Source organism: Salvelinus namaycush, chromosome 5 (assembly GCF_016432855.1).
Source record: "Salvelinus namaycush isolate Seneca chromosome 5, SaNama_1.0, whole genome shotgun sequence".
NCBI lineage: Eukaryota > Metazoa > Chordata > Actinopteri > Salmoniformes > Salmonidae > Salvelinus > Salvelinus namaycush.
Window position 1 is genome coordinate 48835956 of NC_052311.1, and position 21300 is coordinate 48857255.

Below are 21300 nucleotides of genomic sequence, written 5' to 3' on the forward strand. Positions count from 1 at the left end.
TGTGGTCCGGGATACAGAACCTTGAACGGTTGAACCTGACTGACAGTGCAGCTGAATAGATAGCAGCAGCAGTCTGCATAAGGAGTGGGAAGTCCGGCAGACGTACACCCAGGAGGAGGCTGCAGTCAGGCCAGCTGCAGGCTGGAGCCAGGCATGCGTTTGACACTTACTCTAGCGGCCTGGCGGTAGACAGCAGATCTATGGGGTTGAATGCAAGTAACCTGTTTTACAACGAGAAAATGGACTGCAGGTGATGGGGCTATTTTTAAAGAAGTCCTTACCTCTAGAGAGGCGATGGGAGACTAGTTATTTTCTCCCACTTTGTCCATTATGGATTTGAGCCCTCCTCAAGTTTACAGATCCAATCTGCTTTTCATGATTTCCAATAACAGAACGTGGAAAACAAATAGCAAAATTCCGAGGTTTTCCTTTACATTGGTGCTTCACGGTGCTGTGAATTGCACAGTAAGTTTGCAAAAACCTCTACCTGATTCAGAGCATCCAATGTGCAGATTTTCCTTGACACAGTTTGCTACTGACATTTGATCTGGGATAAGTTGCATTGCATAAAGATGGGGGACTGGCGTGACAGTGATGTCTGACTTCTGTAGGGTGTTGTTGACTGTGAGAGATGACTCAGGTTCCCGCTGTGTTGTGAAGTCCGTGTGACACAGAGAGAGCTAGGCTTGGGCTGCATGTGATAATGTTTAAAGTCTCCTTACACACACACACACACACACAGGTACGTACTGTACATACACACACATGCTGTGGCGAGGGTGGAAGGGTCCCATCCGTGTTGTCAACAGGATGAGAGGTGAAGCAGAGCGATGGAAGCTGGGGCATTGGACTCCTCCAGGGCAAGCTGTGGGATTTCCTCCAGAGAAAATAGAAACATACAGACCCATATAAATAGATTCCATCCACCCATAATACTGATAAGTGGAAAAACAAGACAAGATTTGTATTGCATTGAGTTTCCTATCCCACCCTAATGTGTCCCTTTCAATCCTGATTTGTGTCCACGTTAAGTGCTCCTTTTTTTTTGTCATACAGGCCAACAATTACATTAACACGGCTCATAAGTGATTTATTAATAAATGATTTTCATAAATCCATAAATACTTAATTTCCAAGGATTTTTCCTGTGCAACCATTTCAGATATGTATTACAGAATGTGGTGTATGTCTGTATCGTGTATGACTGAATTGACTGTGGCTGAAATGTGTTGTTCCTCTCTCTCCTGCTGTGTGGGCTGCTACCGCAGGTTGGAGAAGAGCCAGTCGAGCTGTGCTCCCTACCGTCTGCAGCTGGAGCAGTGTCTGTCTACCGACCAGGTGCCCACCCCTGAGCTCATCCAGGGCTATGTCAAGAAGGTGAGCCTCAGATAAGGCCCTGTCACACTACTGAGACGAGCTGAGCCAAGCCAAGTTGCACTGAGCTGGCCTGGTTAGTGGTTAGGCATCCACAACTGTGCTGAAAAGGACATCGATGTGAACGGAAATATTAAGCCTGCACAGTTTTGTTCAGGTGGCATGATAGTGTGAAAAGAGTATAGTGGACTCAGATCACAGACACAACTGACCAGCCTATAAGTCCTAAAGGCGCTGTGGGCAAAAACTATCTGTTGGGTTTCTTCATTATCTCGACTCGCTTTCCACAGCCAGTAGACGAGACGGTCCTTAGTTTTAATAAAACATTGGGGAGTAGAAATGGGTTATCAATTCAGCCGGCCAGTCGCCTGAGGACCTGAGTTTCATTCTGACCTTCAAACTCTCAGCTCCAGGAGCACTCTCTCTAATATCTGGAAAATAGGAAATATGTAGCCTATGTAGAACTGGAAAATTAAAGTCTTTACAGAGGGCTGCTCTCATTCTGCAGTGAAGACATGTTAGCACTAACCATCAAGCAAGCTGATGGCCATAACCATATCGTATTAGGAGATATCACAGACGTCTATTAAAAGCAAAGAGACTTGTCATTATAAATAGCAATGTAACAGAAACATATGACGCTTACCTGTTTCTCTGACCTGGGCATGTGCATTACACAGTAGTGTGATTTTCCAGTCAATGTGGACCATTTCAAAGGCTATCCATTACCTTCACACCTGAGTCGACCCACATTAACACACACACAGTAGAAATGATCCCTCTACCTCATTGAACTGGCAACGTTAACCTCAAATGAGATCCAATATTTTTTATTTTCATCTTGGCAATTCCATTTTGCAATTTGTCTGGGAATAAAAATGTGCAAGTGCTGAGTGAACGTTCAATAGATATTAAACAATGGAGCTAGGAAATGATGTGACTGTTTTACAATTTCATTTCATAGAGGATAACCTGTGATATGGCACCCATGCTGATTTGATTTGGATTCTCCTGGTCCCCGGCTGCAGAATGTACTGCCTCTGGCTGGATCTTATGACAGAATGTGAATGGAGAATGGCATCATTAACACTGCTTGACAGTTAACATTTCAATTTCATTTTGATGGAAAATCCCAATATTGACATAAAATGCCAGATGAAAATGAAATGGGAAAAGCAATTCTTGATTTGGGATGCTGTCCTGCCAGGGCTGGAGCCATTGCAATCCAATCAACTCTAGTTCAATTTGAATGGCTGATGCTGGGAAGAGGGGTGGAGGGAGGGGGAGTGCCTCTATAATTATATGATAATACCAGGTATGTAAACAGTTCCCCTGGAATCCATTTGGTTGATAAAATAGGGAGTACATGGGGGAAATTCTGGGGGAAAAAATAGCTATGGTTCTATAATGGTATAACTTAGCAATGTGTGCTTATGTTCTAGGTTGTGTTTCAAGGTTATCACCCATTTTTTAGAAAGTCCATTGAGCACTAGCTACAACTTTGATCTTACTCACGATTAGCCAACGTGATCTTAAATAACAGTCCATCATAACAGAGCATACAGTATGAAAGGTTGGTATTATTAAATTGTATTTGTAAAAGTCAGGTCGTCCAAGGATCTCTCTAAGGCGGTTGTTTGCTATCTGTCTCTCCAGCAGATCCAGGATGCTGCAGACCAGGGGGTCATGTTTGTGGGCTTCATCCAGGAGCCGTGTGGGGTACGAGGTACCCAGACCAGAGAACCAGAGACGCCCTCCCTCTCCCTCCACTCCAGCCCCAGCTCCATGCTAGGCTCCCTGAGCAGCCGAAGCCCCACTAGCCCCCGGACCAATGGAGAACCAGGAGCCCAGGAGCAGGCGATGGACACTGGGGCTGATGAGGGCCAAGGCTCCTTATGTAAGGGTGGGGAGGGGGAGGACCAGACTAGGGACACTGTGGGGAGTGAAACCACTGTCGGGGAAAGCAACCATGATGGGAGGTCCTCTCTTCCCATAACACCATCCACAGAGAGCAAGCAAGATGATGATCAGGATGTTATAGTGGAAGACACACTGACACACAACAATAACAAGACAAACGTCATAGAACTGAAGGAGAAGCCAAGCCGTCACCCTCAGAGAGCCAATGGTGAGTATTGTCAGATTTCCATTCGTTACTATGTAATTGGATTTGTATACAGTATGCCAGGCAAGATTCAACTTGAAACCGCATAAATGGTTCTTCAATTTCCTCAGACTGTGGTGCAGCATAAAGTTGGAGTAAATTAGCATATTTCAGCATCTTAGAATACCAGATGGACAGCTCTTCTCTCTCTCTCACACATTCTCTTTCAACCCCAGTTGGAAAACGTGCTCATAAATGTGCATGTGTGTTGAATGCTCCCCTCTGTGCGTGTGTGCCCATACATACTTGGCTCCCTGTAGACACAGCACCCTGGTCCATCTGGACGTCCCTCAAGTGTGTATTGCAGTGAGATAATCCCCCCCCTACCTCACTCAGCCTCATCCCTCCTCCCCAAACCTCCACAGTCCACACCACAGCATAGCCAGCATTGTGTGTGACCATGTGCCAAGTGCCCTTGTCCTCTTCGCTAATGCTCTCTGCTGAAATTGACTCAAAGTCTCAGTTCTGGGTGGCTTTGCCCCCATAATCCTCCTGAACAGCAGAATGTGGAACAGGGAACAGGGTCACAAGCCAACAGTCAGAAGTGAAACTGGGACTTGAAACCGACGTGCTCTAAAATAGCATCAAAGAGCATTGAGGTTATTGAAACTAGTGCTGAGAACATTCCTGTGGGATCACAGGTGTGAGAGGAGGAAGTGATGGTGTAAAAAAAAGACAGATTGGACAAACATCACAATGGTCACTCACATTATTGCCGTTACCTCTTAGAAATGAAGCAGTATGAAGCTAACCACTCTCCAACTAAAAATCACGTTGCAGAGAAAGCTGGCCTACATGTTGGTTTGAGCGTGTATTTATTATGAAATGTTAGTCCTGATTAAATCAGTGTTGAGGAGGGTGGATTAGCAGAACAGATGCTGTCATGTTCAACAGTGGTTCTGTACAGTACATATTACCAGTTAGGATTATGGAGCCTGACCTTGTCACTTGGACAGGCATCCATCAGACCAAACTTTAAAAAGGAGACCCATTTGGAATGTTGTAATTGCGTTCATGTGCTCGTTTACTCGTTAGTCGTCAATTTTCTCAAATGATTGGACCACACAAGGTATCGTCTCATAGCAGGTCTGTCATTTTCCATGCGACTGTGGCATGGCAGGTCTCAATAGCCAATACACCATACTGTTTGTGTTATCGCCATCCAACTCTCAGGGCAAGTCAAGGGCGATCCTAAAATATTTGTTTAACTTTGATGCCCCTGATGCTGAAATTGTCGAGTCAGTTGCGTTTTGAAGTGGTCATCATGTGGGAATGATCCGATAGGTATGGACCCTGGATTATCTTTATCTCCAGGTCATATCTCTACCGTAATTCAGACTTAACCTAGCATACAAAGCTAGCTGTCAAATGGAAATAACCTATGCCGCAAATTGTTATAAGTGTTGTTATAAAATGTATGGTGTACATTTTACCACGATTATCTCATCTCCAAATGCGTTACCATTGAGCTGTCTGGTTTAGTCGGATGCATTAGTGCAAGGTCTCTGTCAGCTATGCATAAATTATAAACGGTCTGTGACACATTGCAGACACAGAGCATTTAGTGGAATGGTGAAGCTAGCAGTTCCTCAAAACCGATGGCCTTGAACGAGTAAACATCAACTTTAATATCATGTGAAAACCTCATTTAAATTCACTCTTGAGGGAAAACAACAGAAAAATTAAGATTAGTGGAGCGACTTTGTTGTATTGACTTGGCTTGGTTTTCAATAAGTTTGTAGTTTCTCCAACGTATGCAGGGAGAGTTGTGATGCATTATTGTCATTCAGTTGTCATTCTGGAGCTTTGAAGAGTGGAAAACGACAGGATTTGGGGAATTTGGTAGCCAGCTGTCACATCAGTCAGACGTGGCAGAAAGGAAATGGATATAAATTATTCATTCTTCCTGGGTGTCTGACTGAATGACTGACAGAAAACCAGAGCAACTGAACCATGGTCCCCTCTGATGCACTCTGTGCGTGAGGCGTGCGTCTTTTGTGAGTCTTCGTGTGTGGGAGTCTAACACATTCTGGCCCTCCGTCTGGTTCACATGGGAATGGCAGATATTAGCATTAAAAAGAGAAGATTATGCCGCACTTGATTTAAATGGCTGCTGCCAAAACAACAGTCCATTCAAATTTGTAAGCATTGGTCCATATTAAAGGACCATTTCAATTGAGGCACAAGCCTTTGGTAGGGGATTGTGGAAAAATGATGATGAGTCAACTCTGTTATGTGTTATTAATCACCTCTGTTATGGGGTATGAGTCAACTCTTATGTGTCATAAATCACCTCTGTTATGGGGTATGAGTCATGAGTCAACTCTGTTAAGTGTTATAAATCACCTCTGTTACAAAGTATCAACTCAGTCACGTTATGAATCTCTGTTGCATGACATGTTTCATATCAGCACAATCTAAAGAGATTGAGATTGAGTGTTCTGTGTTCTCAGGGGTGGAGCTGCTAGCCCTGTTCAACCACCCAACTGACAGTGAGGGCCAGCTGAAGTACTACACTGTGAAGGTACCGCTGAGGGTTCAACTTCGTGACGAGGGGGTCAAAGGGGTGGAGGCCAACTGGCTGGATCACATGACCCAGCACTTCAACAACGGGGCCTCACTCGTTGATGGATACTTCCACCTGGGCAACGACAATGGTAAACAAACTATCCAAAGTCCACTTTGTGTTTTTACACACATTACATTTCAATGTAACACCTGTTCTGCTTTGGTATCGTACTAGCAAAGTAAACTCAGCAAAAAAAGAAACGGCCCTTTTTCAGGACCATGTTTTTCAAAGATAATTCGTGAAAATCCAAATAACTTCATAGATCTTCATTGTAAAGGGTTTAAACACCGTTTCCCATGCTTGTTCAATGAACCATAAACAAATCATGAACATGCACCTGTGGAACGGTCGTTAAGACACTAACAGCTTACAGACAATTAAGGTCACAGTTATGAACATTTAGGACACTAAAGAGGCCTTTCTACTGACTCTGAAAAACACCAGAAGAAAGATGCCCGGGGTCCCTGCTCATCTGCGTGAATGTGCCTTAGGCATGCTGCAAGGAGGCATGAGGACTGCAGATGTGGCCAGGGCAATAAATTGCAATGTCCGTACTGTGAGGCGCCTAAGACAGTGCTACAGAGAGACAGGACGGACAGCTGATTGTCCTCGCAGTGGCAGACCACGTGTAACAACACCTGCACAGGATCGGTACATCCGAACATCACACCTGCGGGACAGGTACAGGATGGCAACAACAACTGCCCGAGTTACACCAGGAACACACAATCCCTCCATCAGTGCTCCGACTGTCCACAATAGGCTGAGAGAGACTGGACTGAGGGCTTGTAGGCTTGTTGTAAGGCAGGTCCTCACCAGACATCATCAACAACAACGTCGCCTACGGGCACAAACCCACCGTCGCTGGACCAGACAGGACTGGCAAAAAGTGCTCTTCACTGAGGAGTCGCGGTTTTGTCTCACCAGGGGTGATGGTCGGATTTGCGTTTATCGTTGAAGGAATGAGCGCTACACCGAGGCCTGTACTCTGGAGCGGGATCGATTTGGAGGTGGAGGGTCCGTCATGGTCTGGGGCGGTGTGTCACAGCATCATCGGACAGAGCTTGTTGTCATTGCAGGCAATCTCAACTCTGTGCGTTACAGGGAAGACATCCTCCTACCTCATGTGGTACCCTTCCTGCAGGCTCATCCTGACATGACCCTCCAGCATGACAATGCCACCAGCCATACTGCTTGTTCTGTGCGTGATTTCCTGCAAGACAGGAATGTCAGTGTTCTGCCATGGCCAGCGAAGAGCCCGGATCTCAATCCCATTGAGCACGTCTGGGACCTGTTGGCTCGGAGGGTGAAGCTTATGGCCATTCCCCCCAGAAATGTCTGGGAACTTGCAGGTGCCTTGGTGGAAGAGTGGGGTAACATCTCACAGCAAGAACTGGCAAATCTGGTGCAGTCCTTTGTTCAGGGACACATTATTCAATTTATGTTAGTCACATGTCTGTGGAACTTGTTCAGTTTATGTCCCAGTTGTTGAATCTTGTTATGTTCATACAAATATTTACACAAGTTTGCTGAAAATAAACGCAGTTGACAGTGAGAGGACTTTGTTTAGATATGCTGAGTTTAGTTATGGAAAGTACTCAGTCATTTTTTCATCCGTCTGTCAAACCTCTTATTTTGTTCCACATTAGTAAATAATGTAAACAATTAATAATAATAATAAGACAAAGGAAATGCTGACTTAGCTATTGCCAAAATGTCTCCATATCCTGTCCCCTTTCAAACTGTCCAGTCTGTGCTGCTGTTGTTCTGGTAGTGTGCTGTGCTACTCCTCTACTGCACACTGCACTCTGCATCTAGACCCTGGGGCATGCCACTTAATTCTGATGGTGACAAAAAACCTAAGCTTGAGTAAATAAGAGTCATAATTCATTCATCTCCTAAAGTGAACGCATCAGCGCCTCTGAAACACAGATAATTAACCTGATGGCAAATGAGTGCCTCCTTGCATATTTTCTCTCTTTAGAATGGGGTAATGAACCGCGTTATTCTAATTCCTTTTTTCTAGTAGGTTATTCTAATATATTTACCATTTTTATGTGTGGTTAAGATATGCATCTTTTATTACAGAATGAGTGTATTCTAAAAATAAATAAATTGGCTAGGCCGTGTTCTGTATTGATCTGGAAAATGTCAGCTCTCTATCCGAAATAGCTTGTCGAGTATACTGTATCGGGAACAGCCTGTCAATGCATGCCTGCCAAACCCTTTTCAAAACAGACAAGTTTGTCTAGGTGAACGTTGTGTTCGTGTGACCCTCTTGGGAACTGTGAACGGTAGGATATCAAAGCCAAGGCAACATCATGTGTTTGTTGCTAATTACATCAAAACGGAGGAGCGTCTGGTTTTAACAAGCCTGAGAACCCATGGCCGTGCAGACGACTCCAAATGTAGCACCTCTTTGAGATCCATTTCTGAATCCATTAGAGTATGAGAAGAAGCTGTTCTCCCTGACGCTTGAGACTGTCTCCTCTCTGTAAACATCAAGGGCATTCTGGAACGTGAAGCAGCACAGTAAAAGATGTAGCGTGTCAGTGGCGATGACACGCACTTTGATTGGAGATTATAATGACAGTCACAGCAGAAGTGCAAAATAAGTGTCTCTGATTGTCATCGTGTCCCCTGTGCAACACAACTGTGTACCAGTACTCTGCATGATCTTCTTGTGCCTTGTTTTTTTTAAATTTCCCTTTTGATGTTTTCTGAAAGAGGTCTTGTTGTTTCTGTTGTTAAGCTCTTCCTCTGAACTGTTTGGTAGTGCATCTACTTCCCCGGTGTTCTCACAATTTCCATGACATCATAGGCCTACCAAAGTAACCACCAGTGGAATAACCTATATATGTAACAACCCTAAAACAAGCCAAGCAAATTTGGTTACCGGTAGGCAGTTACCACTTTTAGGTTCTCTTTGAAAACAGAATTAACAATGCTAATAACTATGCATCTCCCTGTACCTTCTAGTTACAGAGGAATCGTCTCTCAGCAATGTAAAGTTTCCCTCCATTGTTCTGAACTTGTTTCGCTGTTGTTTACTCCTACAGTCCTACGCCTCTTCGAATACATATTCATGAATTCTCCCCGCTCAGCTGGCCTTTTGCTAAACCCGGCGCTACCTCCCGATTGTGGCTGGCTGTCGACAGCCTCCCTGGTATGGTCCAGGGGAATACCACACATACAGTCTCTCCTCCTGCTCCTCTGCCCTCACCCCTGAAGAGATGGGTTTCCATGGTGAAGCTCACTGAGGAGGCGGGGCGGTGGGGGGGGGGGATAAGTCCTGTTTAATATCCCGGCGTGGCTAGGTGGGATGGAGGCGGGAGACTGGTGGGAGTGGGTTCAGAGAGGAAGAGACCTCGCCGGCACGGAGGGTCGGATATTAGTTTGTTATTGAATTTGCAGATCGTTGCACTGGCAGGCGGCTCCTGTGTAACGTTAACGGCCCCGCCACCCTGCGGCGTCATGAGAGGGGCATTAAAGATTTATACCCAGCCCAGCGTGTCACAGCACCCCTGCAGCCCTACACGGCTACGCCACGGCTGGAGTTCTGAGGGGGAGCAGTTTGTTTACTGGTGAATTGACACTAATGGTGTTGATGGGAGGTGTTTTCTTTGTTACACTTAGCTTACGCTATCTCCGCCGCGACAATGAGGATTTGTAGCCGGCACTGTGAAACATTTGAGCTATTCATATGCATGACAGCTAGCATGGTGCTTGGCTTTCTATATTCAGGCAAAGCCGGTGGAGAGAGAGAGAGTCCCCCAGAATATGAAATTCCAATAAGGTATTACTTCAGAGTGAAAAGAATTTGGAGGAAAGTTGTGCTGGCAATTTTTATGGCCAAAGATTGGTTGTGCAATAGGGCTTGAAGGCCTGTGTGTGTGTGTGTGTGTGTGTGTGTGTGTGTGTGTGTGTGTGTGTGTGTGTGTGTGTGTGTGTGTGTGTGTGTGTGTGTGTGTGTGTGTGTGTGTGTGTGTGTGTGTGTGTGTGTGTGTGTGTGTGTGTGTGTGTGTGAGCATTGGTGGAAAAAGTACCCAATAGAAGTAAAGATACCTTAATTGAAAATGACTCAAGTAAAAGTGAAAGTCACCCAGTAAAATACTACTTGAGAAAAAGTCTGATAAGTATATTTAAAACCAAATACTACGTAACAAAACTAAATGTAATTGCTAAAATATACTTAAGTATCAATAGTAAAAGTGTAAATCATTTCAAGTTCCTTATATAAAGCAAACCAGAGGGCATGATTTTCTTGATGTTTTTTTTACGAATAGGCAGCAGCACACTCCAACACTCATCATTTACAAACTAAGCATTTGTGTTTAGTGAGTCCGCCAGAAGAGGCTGTAGGGATGACCAGGGATGTTCTCTTGATAAGTGTGTGAATTGGAGTCTTGCTAAGAATTCAAAATGTAACGAGTGCTTTTGAATGTCCGGAAAAATTGATGGAGAATGTAGTGGAGTAAAATAGAATGTAGTGGAGTAAAAGTTGTCAAAAATAGAGTACAAATACCCCCCCCAAAAAATTGCTTAAGTAGAACTTTAAAGTATTTTTACTTAAGTACTTTACACCACTGACTGTGAGTGTGATTTTGGAAGTATATGCCTTTGTGTAAGGCAGGGTACATTACTCATGTCATATTCCTCAAAACCCTAGCTACAACCAGAAGTCTGCCCGGTAACCACAGGTACGTGGCTCCCAGCCTCCAAACCTTTGGCTCATAGGAGGAAAGCCCTGGCCAATCCACACACATTAGTAACCCCACTCTTTCTATATCTCTCCTTCTCTCTCTGGATTCCTGCCTGTTCCGTTTTAAAATATAGATAAGCTGTCACAGCCCTCCTGTTCTCCCCGGCAGTGCTAAGCACACATGTTTAAGTCATGTCAGTAACAGACAGGACTTGGGGCAGGGTCATTCGGTTGCTTCTGCGGTCAATAAGGCTTTAGATTCCCCTCCCTGTTTTTTACTCCTCTTTGTCTCTCCTTCAAAGTCTATGTCAACCTAGCATCAGCCTTTCTCACTTAGTGCCTGTCTTCATTCCACTCCCGTCACTGGTTGTCACTGGGCCCTAGTTAGGTTGGTGCTCCGTGTCAGTCGGTGTCACGACTCATGCCGCCATTGTCACTATCTATCAGTACGTCTGTCACTCTTTGTCTTTCAGTTCACTCTCTATGTGTCAGAGATAGTATGCGCACATCTCACTCAGTATGTTCAACCTCAGGTGCCTGGAGAGGATAGGCTAGTCGATGAGATTACATTGTCCCATTGCAAGTGAACACGTGTTTCCCTCCAAGCTTCCATTTTACTCACTACATTGTCAGTCAAGACTCAACTCAAAATGTTATGCTGTTATTTGTGTTGGCACTACATGTCCCCCAAACCTCTCAACCCCACGGTGCCTCAGTGTCTGGCAGCATCATGCTAGGAGGCAGCGTGTTTCTCCTAAAGCAAAGGGACTCAATCCCTGTGTGCATCTCACCTGAGTGATCCCAGTGCATCGGCAGGCCAACACAATCTCCAAGAGGGCTTTCCAATTACACGCCAAGCAGGGAGACGTCTGATGAACAATGGATGGGGGGGATGTAAAGGAGGGGTAGGGTGGAGGAAGGACAGAGGGAGAGAGGGCGGGAGAGGGGGGGAATGAACAACGACAATGTCTGTATTTGAAAGGAGCCAATAGATGTCTGAGAGATCTTCAATTGAGCTCGTCCAGCAGCCTTAAATGGGTTTTCTGGGGGGAAATAAAGGACCCTGTCGTCCCTCCCTTTCCAGCCGGCCCTCGTTCCCCCATTATTAGGGCAGAGTAATGAAATGTGGAGTGTCTCATGGTGGAGCCTGGGCCGCACAAACTCTATTAGTGTGTAAATGGTACAGGAGTAATGAGAAAGCACTCAGGCCAACTGAGAGCCCTGGTCTGAAGGGCAAGAGGTTCTAGCACACTGCTCAATGGAATCAAAAGAAATGCGGGATGGAGAAGCTCACCAATGTTTCTATACCAATAATGCCCAAACTGTGAACGTTACCCTTATCCATGGGGTTCAAATGAAATGGAGTCTACAGAAAAGCAATTTTATGGTACCATGGCCCTGTCTTGGTCTAATAGTCGTTCCATGTAAATATCTACAATATGTAAAGCATATCATTGTTTTCAGATTAATCGTGTTATGCTTCAACAATCTGTCCATAATACCTGTCTGTTCATCTATAACCTCTCCAAGCTTCTTCCCTGAAGGAAACATTCTTCTCCCTCTCTCTTGTTCTGTCATAGCTACATAATCCATAGCCCTTGCTTATACAAATGGTCCATGCTGCAGCCCTGCCTGGTAATAAATGGCCCAGTGTGTGTGTGGGTTGCTGGTCGGCTGCGTAATGTCATTAACTTCCCTCTCCTCTTTGCACAGCCTAGAGGCCTGGGAGCCAGACAGACAGACACCCTCCATTCTGTAAATACTAACTCCTTTATGGCCTCCCTCTCCATTTTCTACAGATTTGCAGCCTAAGTCAGTGGAAAGCGTCTTCATCTTCCAGGAGGGGACGGAGGGCGGCGACCAGAGCGTGACCACCACGTACGACGCCATCGTTGTGGAGCAGTGGACTGTCATTGATGTGAGTGGGCTTTTTAAATGGCTCGGAGTGTTTGAGTGTTTTCCAAGGTTGGAGCCGTTTGTCCTTACATTTTACTGTGAGAGTCATCGTATGGAAATATTCCCTCTAACCATGGTGGCTATGGCACATGTGTCACGGTGGCTTGTCTTATCTGCAGCAAACAAGCCCTTATCTGGCCAGCCATTAAGTCCCAGTTTGCGCAAATCCAAGTTGGAAATGGATTTCTGTCTACTTCTGAAGGGTTTGAGGCTTTTTTTTTCTATGTGTGTGTATCACTGTCAGAGTTTAGAGTTTGAGGCTGTCGAAGTGTGAAAATAAACTTATGTCCCCTAAATGTGACTGGAGCATCGTCCAGCTCAGGAAGGAAATCGGCTCACAAAGACAGAATTTAACCCTCGACATCAAAATGCTCTTAACCCTTTAAAATGACTGAAGAATTCAGACTACACAATATTCGCCACCATAAAATGTCATGTTTGTCAGTGTCCCAACACCACACAAACCCTAGGTGTGTCACGGCTGTCTAAGGGTGAGAGAGTGGACCAAGGCGCAGCGTGTGAAAAATACATCTTCTCTTTATTATTAAGAAGAAAAACGAAACAAAACAACAAATAGTCGAACGTGAAGCTATATAAATGAACTAAGTGCACACATGCAACATAGAACATAGACACAGACAATTACCCACAAAACCCCAATGCCTATGACTGCCTTAAATATGGCTCTCAATCAGAGACAATGAACCACAGCTGCCTCTAATTGAGAACCAATCTAGGCAGCCATAGACATAACTAGACAACTACACTAGACACTACAAAAACACATACATTCCCCATGTCACACCCTGAGCTAACTAAAAAACATAAAGAAAACAAAGAATACTAAGGCCAGGGCGTAACAGTACCCCCCCCAAAGGTGCGGACTCCGACCGCACAAACTGACATAGAAAGGGGAGGGTCCGGGGTGGGCCCCATCATGGCGGCGGCTCGGGTGCGGGACGTGGCCCCCACTCCACCATTGTCAATACCCGCTTTGGTAGCCTCCTCCAAATGGCCACCCTCCAAATTAACCCCACTGGATTAGGGGGCAGCACCGGACTGAGGGGCAGCTCCGGACTGAGGGACGGCAGCTCCGGACTGAGGGACGGCAGCTCCGGACTGAGGGACGGCAGCTCCGGACTGGCTGACGGCTCTGGCTGGTCATGGCTGGCTGACGGCTCTGGCTGGTCATGGCTGGCTGACGGCTCTGGCTGGTCATGGCTGGCTGACGGCTCTGGCTGGTCATGGCTGGCTGACGGCTCTGGCTGGTCATGGCTGGCTGATGGCTCTGGCTGGTCATGGCTGGCTGACGGCTCTGGCTGGTCATGGCTGGCTGACGGCTCTGGCTGGTCATGGCTGGCTGACGGCTCTGGCTGGTCATGGCTGGCTGACGGCTCTGGCTGATCCTGTCTGGCGGAAGGCTCTGGCTGCTCCTGTCTGGCGGAAGGCTCTGGCTGCTCCTGTCTGGCGGAAGGCTCTGGCTGCTCCTGTCTGGCGGAAGGCTCTGGCTGCTCTTGTCTGGCGGAAGGCTCTGAAGGCTCATGGCAGACGGGCGGCTTTGCAGGCTCATGGCAGACGGGCGGCTTTGAAGGCTCAGTCCAGACGGGCAGTTCATGCGGCGCTTGGCAGACGGACAGTTCAGACGGCGTTGGGCAGACGGGCAGTTCAGGCGCCGTTGGGCAGACGGGCAGTTCAGGCGGCATTGGGCAGACGGGCAGTTCAGGCGCCGCTGGGCAGACGGGCAGTTCAGGCGCCGCTGGGCAGACGGGCAGTTCAGGCGCCGCTGGGCAGACGGGCAGTTCAGGCACCGCTGGGCAGACGGGCAGTTCAGGCACCGCTGGGCAGACGGGCAGTTCAGGCACCGCTGGGCAGACGGGCAGTTCAGGCACCGCTGGGCAGACGGCAGACTCTGGCCGGCTGAGACGCACTGTAGGCTTGGTGCGTGGTGCCGGAACTGGTGGTACCGGGCTGGAGACACGCACCATAGGGCGAGTGCGTGGAGGAGGAACAGGGCTCTGGAGACACACTGGAAGCCTGGTGCGTGGTGTAGGCACTGGTGGTACTGGGCTGGGGCGGGGAGGTGGCGCCGGAAATACCGGACCGTGCAGGCGTACTGGCTCCCTTGAGCACTGAGCCTGCCCAACCTTAGCTGGTTGTATTCTCCCCGTCGCCTGACCAGTGCGGGGAGGTGGAATAACCCGCACCGGGCTATGTAGGCGAACCGGGGACACCATGCGTAAGGCTGGTGCCATGTAAGCCGGCCCGAGGAGACGCACTGGTGGCCAGATGCGTTGGGCCGGCTTCATGACATCCGGCTCAACGCTCAATCTAGCCCGGCCGATACGTGGAGCTGGAATGTACCGAACCGGGCTATGCACGCGTACAGGAGACACCATGCGCTCTACTGCGTAACACGGTGTCTGCCCGTACTCTCGCTCTCCACGGTAAGTACAGGGAGTATGCGCAGGTCTCCTACCTGACTTCACCACACTCCCTTTAAGCCCCCCCCCAAGAAATTTTTGGGTAGTACTCACGGGCTTCCAGCCTTGCCTCCGTGCTGCCTCCTCATATCGCCTCCTCTCGGCTTTCGCTGCCTCCAGCTCAGCTTTGGGGCGGCGATATTCTCCTGGTTGAGCCCAAGGTCCCTTACCATCCAATTCGTCCTCCCATGTCCAGAAATCCTGTGTAGGTGGGTCCTGTTGCCGCTTGACACGCCGCTTGGTCCGATTTAGGTGGGTAATTCTGTCACGGCTGTCTAAGGGTGAGAGAGTGGACCAAGGCACAGCGTGTGAAAAATACATCTTCTCTTTATTATTAAGAAGAAAAACGAAACAAAACAACAAATAGTCGAACGTGAAGCTATATAAATGAACTAAGTGCACACATGCAACATAGAACATAGACACAGACAATTACCCACAAAACCCCAATGCCTATGACTGCCTTAAATATGGCTCTCAATCAGAGACAATGAACCACAGCTGCCTCTAATTGAGAACCAATCTAGGCAGCCATAGACATAACTAGACAACTACACTAGACACTACAAAAACACATACATTCCCCATGTCACACCCTGACCTAACTAAAAAACATAAAGAAAACAAAGAATACTAAGTAACAAGGTGCTTGTGTCTTGTGAAGGTTATACACTGTGCATCCTGGAGTATGTAGGCATCTTTATGTGAATACTGTAGTAAAGATGCTGCAACAATGTCTTTATTAAAGATTTAGCAATTATTTTGTCAACCACTGAGAAATAACATGGATTTTATAGACTTTTTGAAGCACCTTTGGAAGTTAATTGAAGGACAAAGCAACAATGTGTAACAACTTTAGATGTTCCACATTATAGTTCCATTGGATCCAATCAAAATGTGCTGGCCAGGACTTTATCAAAAGCAATTTTGCTAGACTAATCTCTCCTGAAGTTAGCTTGATAACACTATTTTACAAAGGATGATCAGACTTCATACCCGGCACATTCATTATGATAACTGCTTAAAATGTATATGCAAATTATCCTCACCGCTCATTGTCGTTTCGGTGCCAGAATAATTACACTGAAAAATTATGCAGAATATTGATTGGGATATTTTTCTTCAGCGCTCTTGTTCCCGTCTTGCTGAAAGACTGACAGGTGGTTGGATTTATGAGCCGCGAAAACAGGAAAACAGGCTGGTTCACTGAGAATTCAATCAATATTGTTGTGTTGAAGCAGGAAGTGCAGCTTTTCTCTGAGATGTTGTTCTCGTATGGCATAGAACATGTCAAACTTCTGTTTTAATTGATAGCAAACTTTTAAAACAAATCTGACTTTAAACATAAATGAGGAGTTATTACAGTATTTTTTTGCGCAGTATTCACATTCACGTTGGTAGAATGTGGTATGATTGGTACAGTGTAGATATGTGGAGCTGTTTGTGGCCAAACTGTTTGTGGTCTGTAATCTAGAAAGTCAGACCTTCCTCAATTGTCACTAATTTCACATTTTTGTGGGAGATGGGGTCATTTCGACAGCAATTTATTTGGTACTTTAAATTCATATTAGTCAATATGTATTCACCATATAAGAATGTATACGTTAGACCGTTTAAATCAAGAAAAGGCTAAATAATAACTGTACAGATGCTCAGAATTCTGCGTAGGTCTATGGATGGACATTCTACCTTAGCCAATCAGAAACATACTTCCCATTTTCTTCAACAAATGACTATGCTCTGATGAAGGCCGACTGACAAAGCTCGGCTACAATGAAAGAAATTTGCATCTGACTGGAAGACTTTTTCCTATTTCTACAATAAATGACTAAATGAACTGAATAGGACATACAGTAGATGTTCATGGAGCCCGCAAAATGAATAACTAGACATAATTTCCTACACAATGAAATTCAAATTAGGACTGTGCTCCCGTCTCTTGTATCAAAAGGAAAATCAATATGAAAGTTCAGCCTTGGATATAATGCAATGCCTCCCCTTATCATTGAGCTCTTAAAGCTGCAACAAAAAGTTCTCTGAGAAATATTCTTTATAGATTTTGCAACCTTGTTATTAGTTCATATTGATGGAAGGGAATGAAATACTTAGTATACCGGCATGTTAGTGTATTACTAACACTCAGTTTCTAGATATATTATTTAACAAATAACATGAATGACAACAGGAAGTGGATGTGTGTGAATATTATTTTATGATAGCACTACTGCTAATATTTAATGCCTTTGGGAATTTGGAATGCATGTGGTCCAATGTGGTCAACATTTGGGTTTTACTGTACATTTGAGATTTTATGAAGTGTTATACTTAAGTGGTAATGCCCAAAAAGCCAATATTTGGAGAATATATTGGCACGGGTGTTGTTTAAAAAAAAAAGAATATATATACAGTGAGGGAAAAAAGTATTTGATCCCCTGCTGATTTCGTACGTTTGCCCACTGACAAAGAAATTAGTCTATAATTTTAATGGTAGGTTTATTTGAACAGTGAGAGACAGAATAACAACAAAAAATCCAGAAAAACGCATGTCAAAAATGTTATAAATTTATTTGCATTTTAATGAGGGAAATAAGTATTTGACCCCCTCTCAATCAGAAAGATTTCTGGCTCCCAGGTGTCTTTTGTACAGGTAACGAGGTGAGATTAGGAGCACACTCTTAAAGGGAGTGCTCCTAATCTCAGCTTGTTACCTGTATAAAAGACACCTGTCCACAGAAGCAATCAATCAGATTCCAAACTCTCCACCATGGCCAAGACCAAAGAGCTCTCCAAGGATGTCAGGGACAAGATTGTAGACCTACACAAGGCTGGAATGGGCTACAAGACCATCGCCAAGCAGCTTGGTGAGAAGGTGACAACAGTTGGTGCGATTATTCGCAAATGGAAGAAACACAATAGAACTGTCAATCTCCCTCGGCCTGGGGCTCCATGCAAGATCTCACCTCGTGGAGTTGCAATGATCATGAGAACAGTGAGGAATCAGCCCAGAACTACACGGGAGGATATTGTCAATGATCTCAAGGCAGCTAGGACCATAGTCACCAAGAAAACAATTGGTAACACACTACGCCGTGAAGGACTGAAATCCTGCAGTGCCCGCAAGGTCCCCCTGCTCAAGAAAGCACATATACATGCCCGTCTGAAGTTTGCCAATGAACATCTGAATGATTCAGAGGACAACTGGGTGAAAGTGTTGTGGTCAGACGAGACCAAAATGGAGCTCTTGGGCATCAACTCAGCTCGCCGTGTTTGGAGGAGGTGGAATGCTGCCTATGACCCCAAGAACACCATCCCCACCGTCAAACATGGAGGTGGAAACATTATGCTTTGGGGGTGTTTTTCTGCTAAGGGGACAGGACAACTTCACCGCATCAAAGGGATGATGGACGGGGCCATGTACCGTCAAATCTTGGGTGAGAACCTCCTTCCCTCAGCCAGGGCATTGAAAATGGGTCGTGGATGGGTATTCCAGCATGACAATGACCCAAAACACACGGCCAAGGCAACAAAGGAGTGGCTCAAGAAGAAGCACATTAAGGTCCTGGAGTGGCCTAGCCAGTCTCCAGACCTTAATCTCATAGAAAATCTGTGGAGGGAGCTGAAGGTTCGAGTTGCCAAACGTCAGCCTCGAGACCTTAATGACTTGGAGAGATCTGCAAAGAGGAGTGGGACAAAATCCCTCCTGAGATGTGTGCAAAACTGGTGGCCAACTACAAGAAACGTCTGACCTCTGCAATTGCCAACAAGGGTTTTGCCACCAAGTACTAAGTCATGTTTTGCAGAGGGGTCAAATACTTATTTCCCTCATTAAAATGCTAATCAATTTAAACATTTTTGACATGCGTTTTTCTGGATTTTTTTGTTGTTATTCTGTCTCTCACTGTTCAAATAAACCTACCATTAAAATTATAGACTGATCATTTCTTTGTCAGTGGGCAAACGTACAAAATCAGCAGGGGATCAAATACTTTTTTCCCTCACTGTATGTAACCTTTTATTTAACTAGGCAAGTCAGGTTAGAACAAATTCTTATTCTACAATGACGGCCTACCCCAGCCGACACTGGGCCAATTGTGCGCCGCCCTATCGGACTCCTAATCACAATCACGGCCAGATGTGATTCAGCCTGGATTCGAACCAGGGACTGTAGTAAAACCTCTTGCACTGAGATGCAGTGCCTTAGACCGCTGTGCCACTCGGGAGCCCACAATATATCCTCCAAACACCGACTTCGAGGGCATTATCACTTTTATACAACGGGTTACCAACACATTCAAATAATGATTTACATATTTGTAATTAAAAACATTATTTTGATGAATTTATACTATTTCATACTTCCACAAGGTATAGTCCCGACACAAATAGGGTTGCTACCCAAGCAGGCTGGTCATTAGTTCTATCGGTTCGGTTGCCAGAGATGCGACACAGTTGTTCAGTCTTTTTGTTTTGTATCTATGGACGTGACCCAGTCGTTCGTTCTAAATGTTCTATTGCCACACTGGCTGGCAACATTCTTATCCCTTGCTTGCTAGCTAGCCAACTACAGCTAACTTAGAGTCACGTCAAACAGTGCAGTCAGAACAACAACAAAGTAGATACATTTGCACTTGTTTAAGCTGTTTTCTAGTTACATTTATTTGTGTATAGGTCCTTGCAAAGGTATTCAACCCGTTGGCATTTTTCCTATTTTGTTGCATTACAACCTGTCATTTAAATAGATTTTTATTTGGATTTCATGTAATGGACATACAAAATAGTCCAAATTGGTGAAGTGAAATGAAAAAAATAACATGTTTTAAAAAAATATATATATATATAAAAAAACAGAAAAGTGGTGCGTGCATATGTATTCACCCCCTTTGCTATGAAGCCCCTAAATAAGATCTGGTGCAACCAATTACCTTCATAAGTGACATAATTAGTTAAATTAAGTCCACCTTTGTGCAATTTAAGTGTCACATGAGCTGTCACATGATCTCAGTATATATACACACACCTCTTCTGAAAGGCCCCAGAGTCTGCAACACCACTAAGCAAGGGGTGCCACCAAGCAAGCGGCACCATGCAGATCAAGGAGGTCTCCAAACAGGTCAGGGACACAGTTGTGGAGAAGTACAGATCAGGGTTGGGTTATAAAAAAATATCCAAACCTTTGAACATCCCACGGAGCACCATTAAATCCATTATTAAAATGTTTTAAGAATATGGCACCATAACAAACTTACCAAGAGTGGGCCGCCCACCAAAACTCACAGACCAGGCAAAGAGGGCATTAATCAGAGAGGCAACAAAGAGACCAAAGATAACCCTGAAGGAGCTGCAAAGCTCCACAGCGGATTATGGAGTATCTGTCTATAGGACCACTTTAAGCCGTACACTCCACAGAGCTGGGCTTTACGGAAGAGTGGCCAGAAAAAAGCCATTGCTTGAAGCAAAAAATAAGCAAACACGTTTGGCGTTCGCCAAAAGGCATGTGGGAGACTACCCAAACATATGGAAGTAGGTACTCTGGTCAGATGAGACAAACATTTTGCGTTTTGGCATTCAAGGAAAACGCTATGTCTGGCACAAACCCAACACCTCTCATCACCCTGAGAACACCATCCCCACAGTGAAGCATGGTGATGGTAGCACATTGTGGGGATGTGTTTCATTGTCAGGGACTGGAAAACTGGTCAGAATTAAAGGAATGGTGGATGGCCCTAAATACAGGGAAATTCTCGAGGGAAACTGTTTCAGTCTTCCAGAGATTTGAGACTGAGACAGAGGTTCACCTTCCAGCAGTACAATGACCCTAAGCATACTGATAAAGCAACACTCGAGTGGTTTAAGGGGAAACATTTAAATGTCTTGGAATGGCCTAGTCAATGCCCAGACCTCAATCCAATTGAGAATCTGTGGTATGACTTAAAGATTGCTGTACACCAGCAGAATCCATTCAACTTGAAGGACCTGGAGCAGTTTTGCCTTGAAGAATGGGCAGAAATCCCAGTGGCTAGATGTGCCAAGCTTATAGAGACATACCCCAAGAGAC

General features: G+C 45.4%; 1 protein-coding gene across 1 annotated transcript in view; it reads left to right on the top strand.

Moving 5' to 3' along the window:
* Positions 1-21300, top strand: part of LOC120048380 (raftlin-like) — a 75801-nt gene that overhangs the window by 36777 nt on the left and 17724 nt on the right. The window contains exons 4-7 of the mRNA XM_038994304.1: positions 1269-1377; positions 3031-3502; positions 5992-6195; positions 12609-12727. Coding sequence (XP_038850232.1) covers positions 1269-1377; positions 3031-3502; positions 5992-6195; positions 12609-12727 — 904 coding nt within the window. The remainder of the gene's footprint in view (positions 1-1268; positions 1378-3030; positions 3503-5991; positions 6196-12608; positions 12728-21300) is intronic.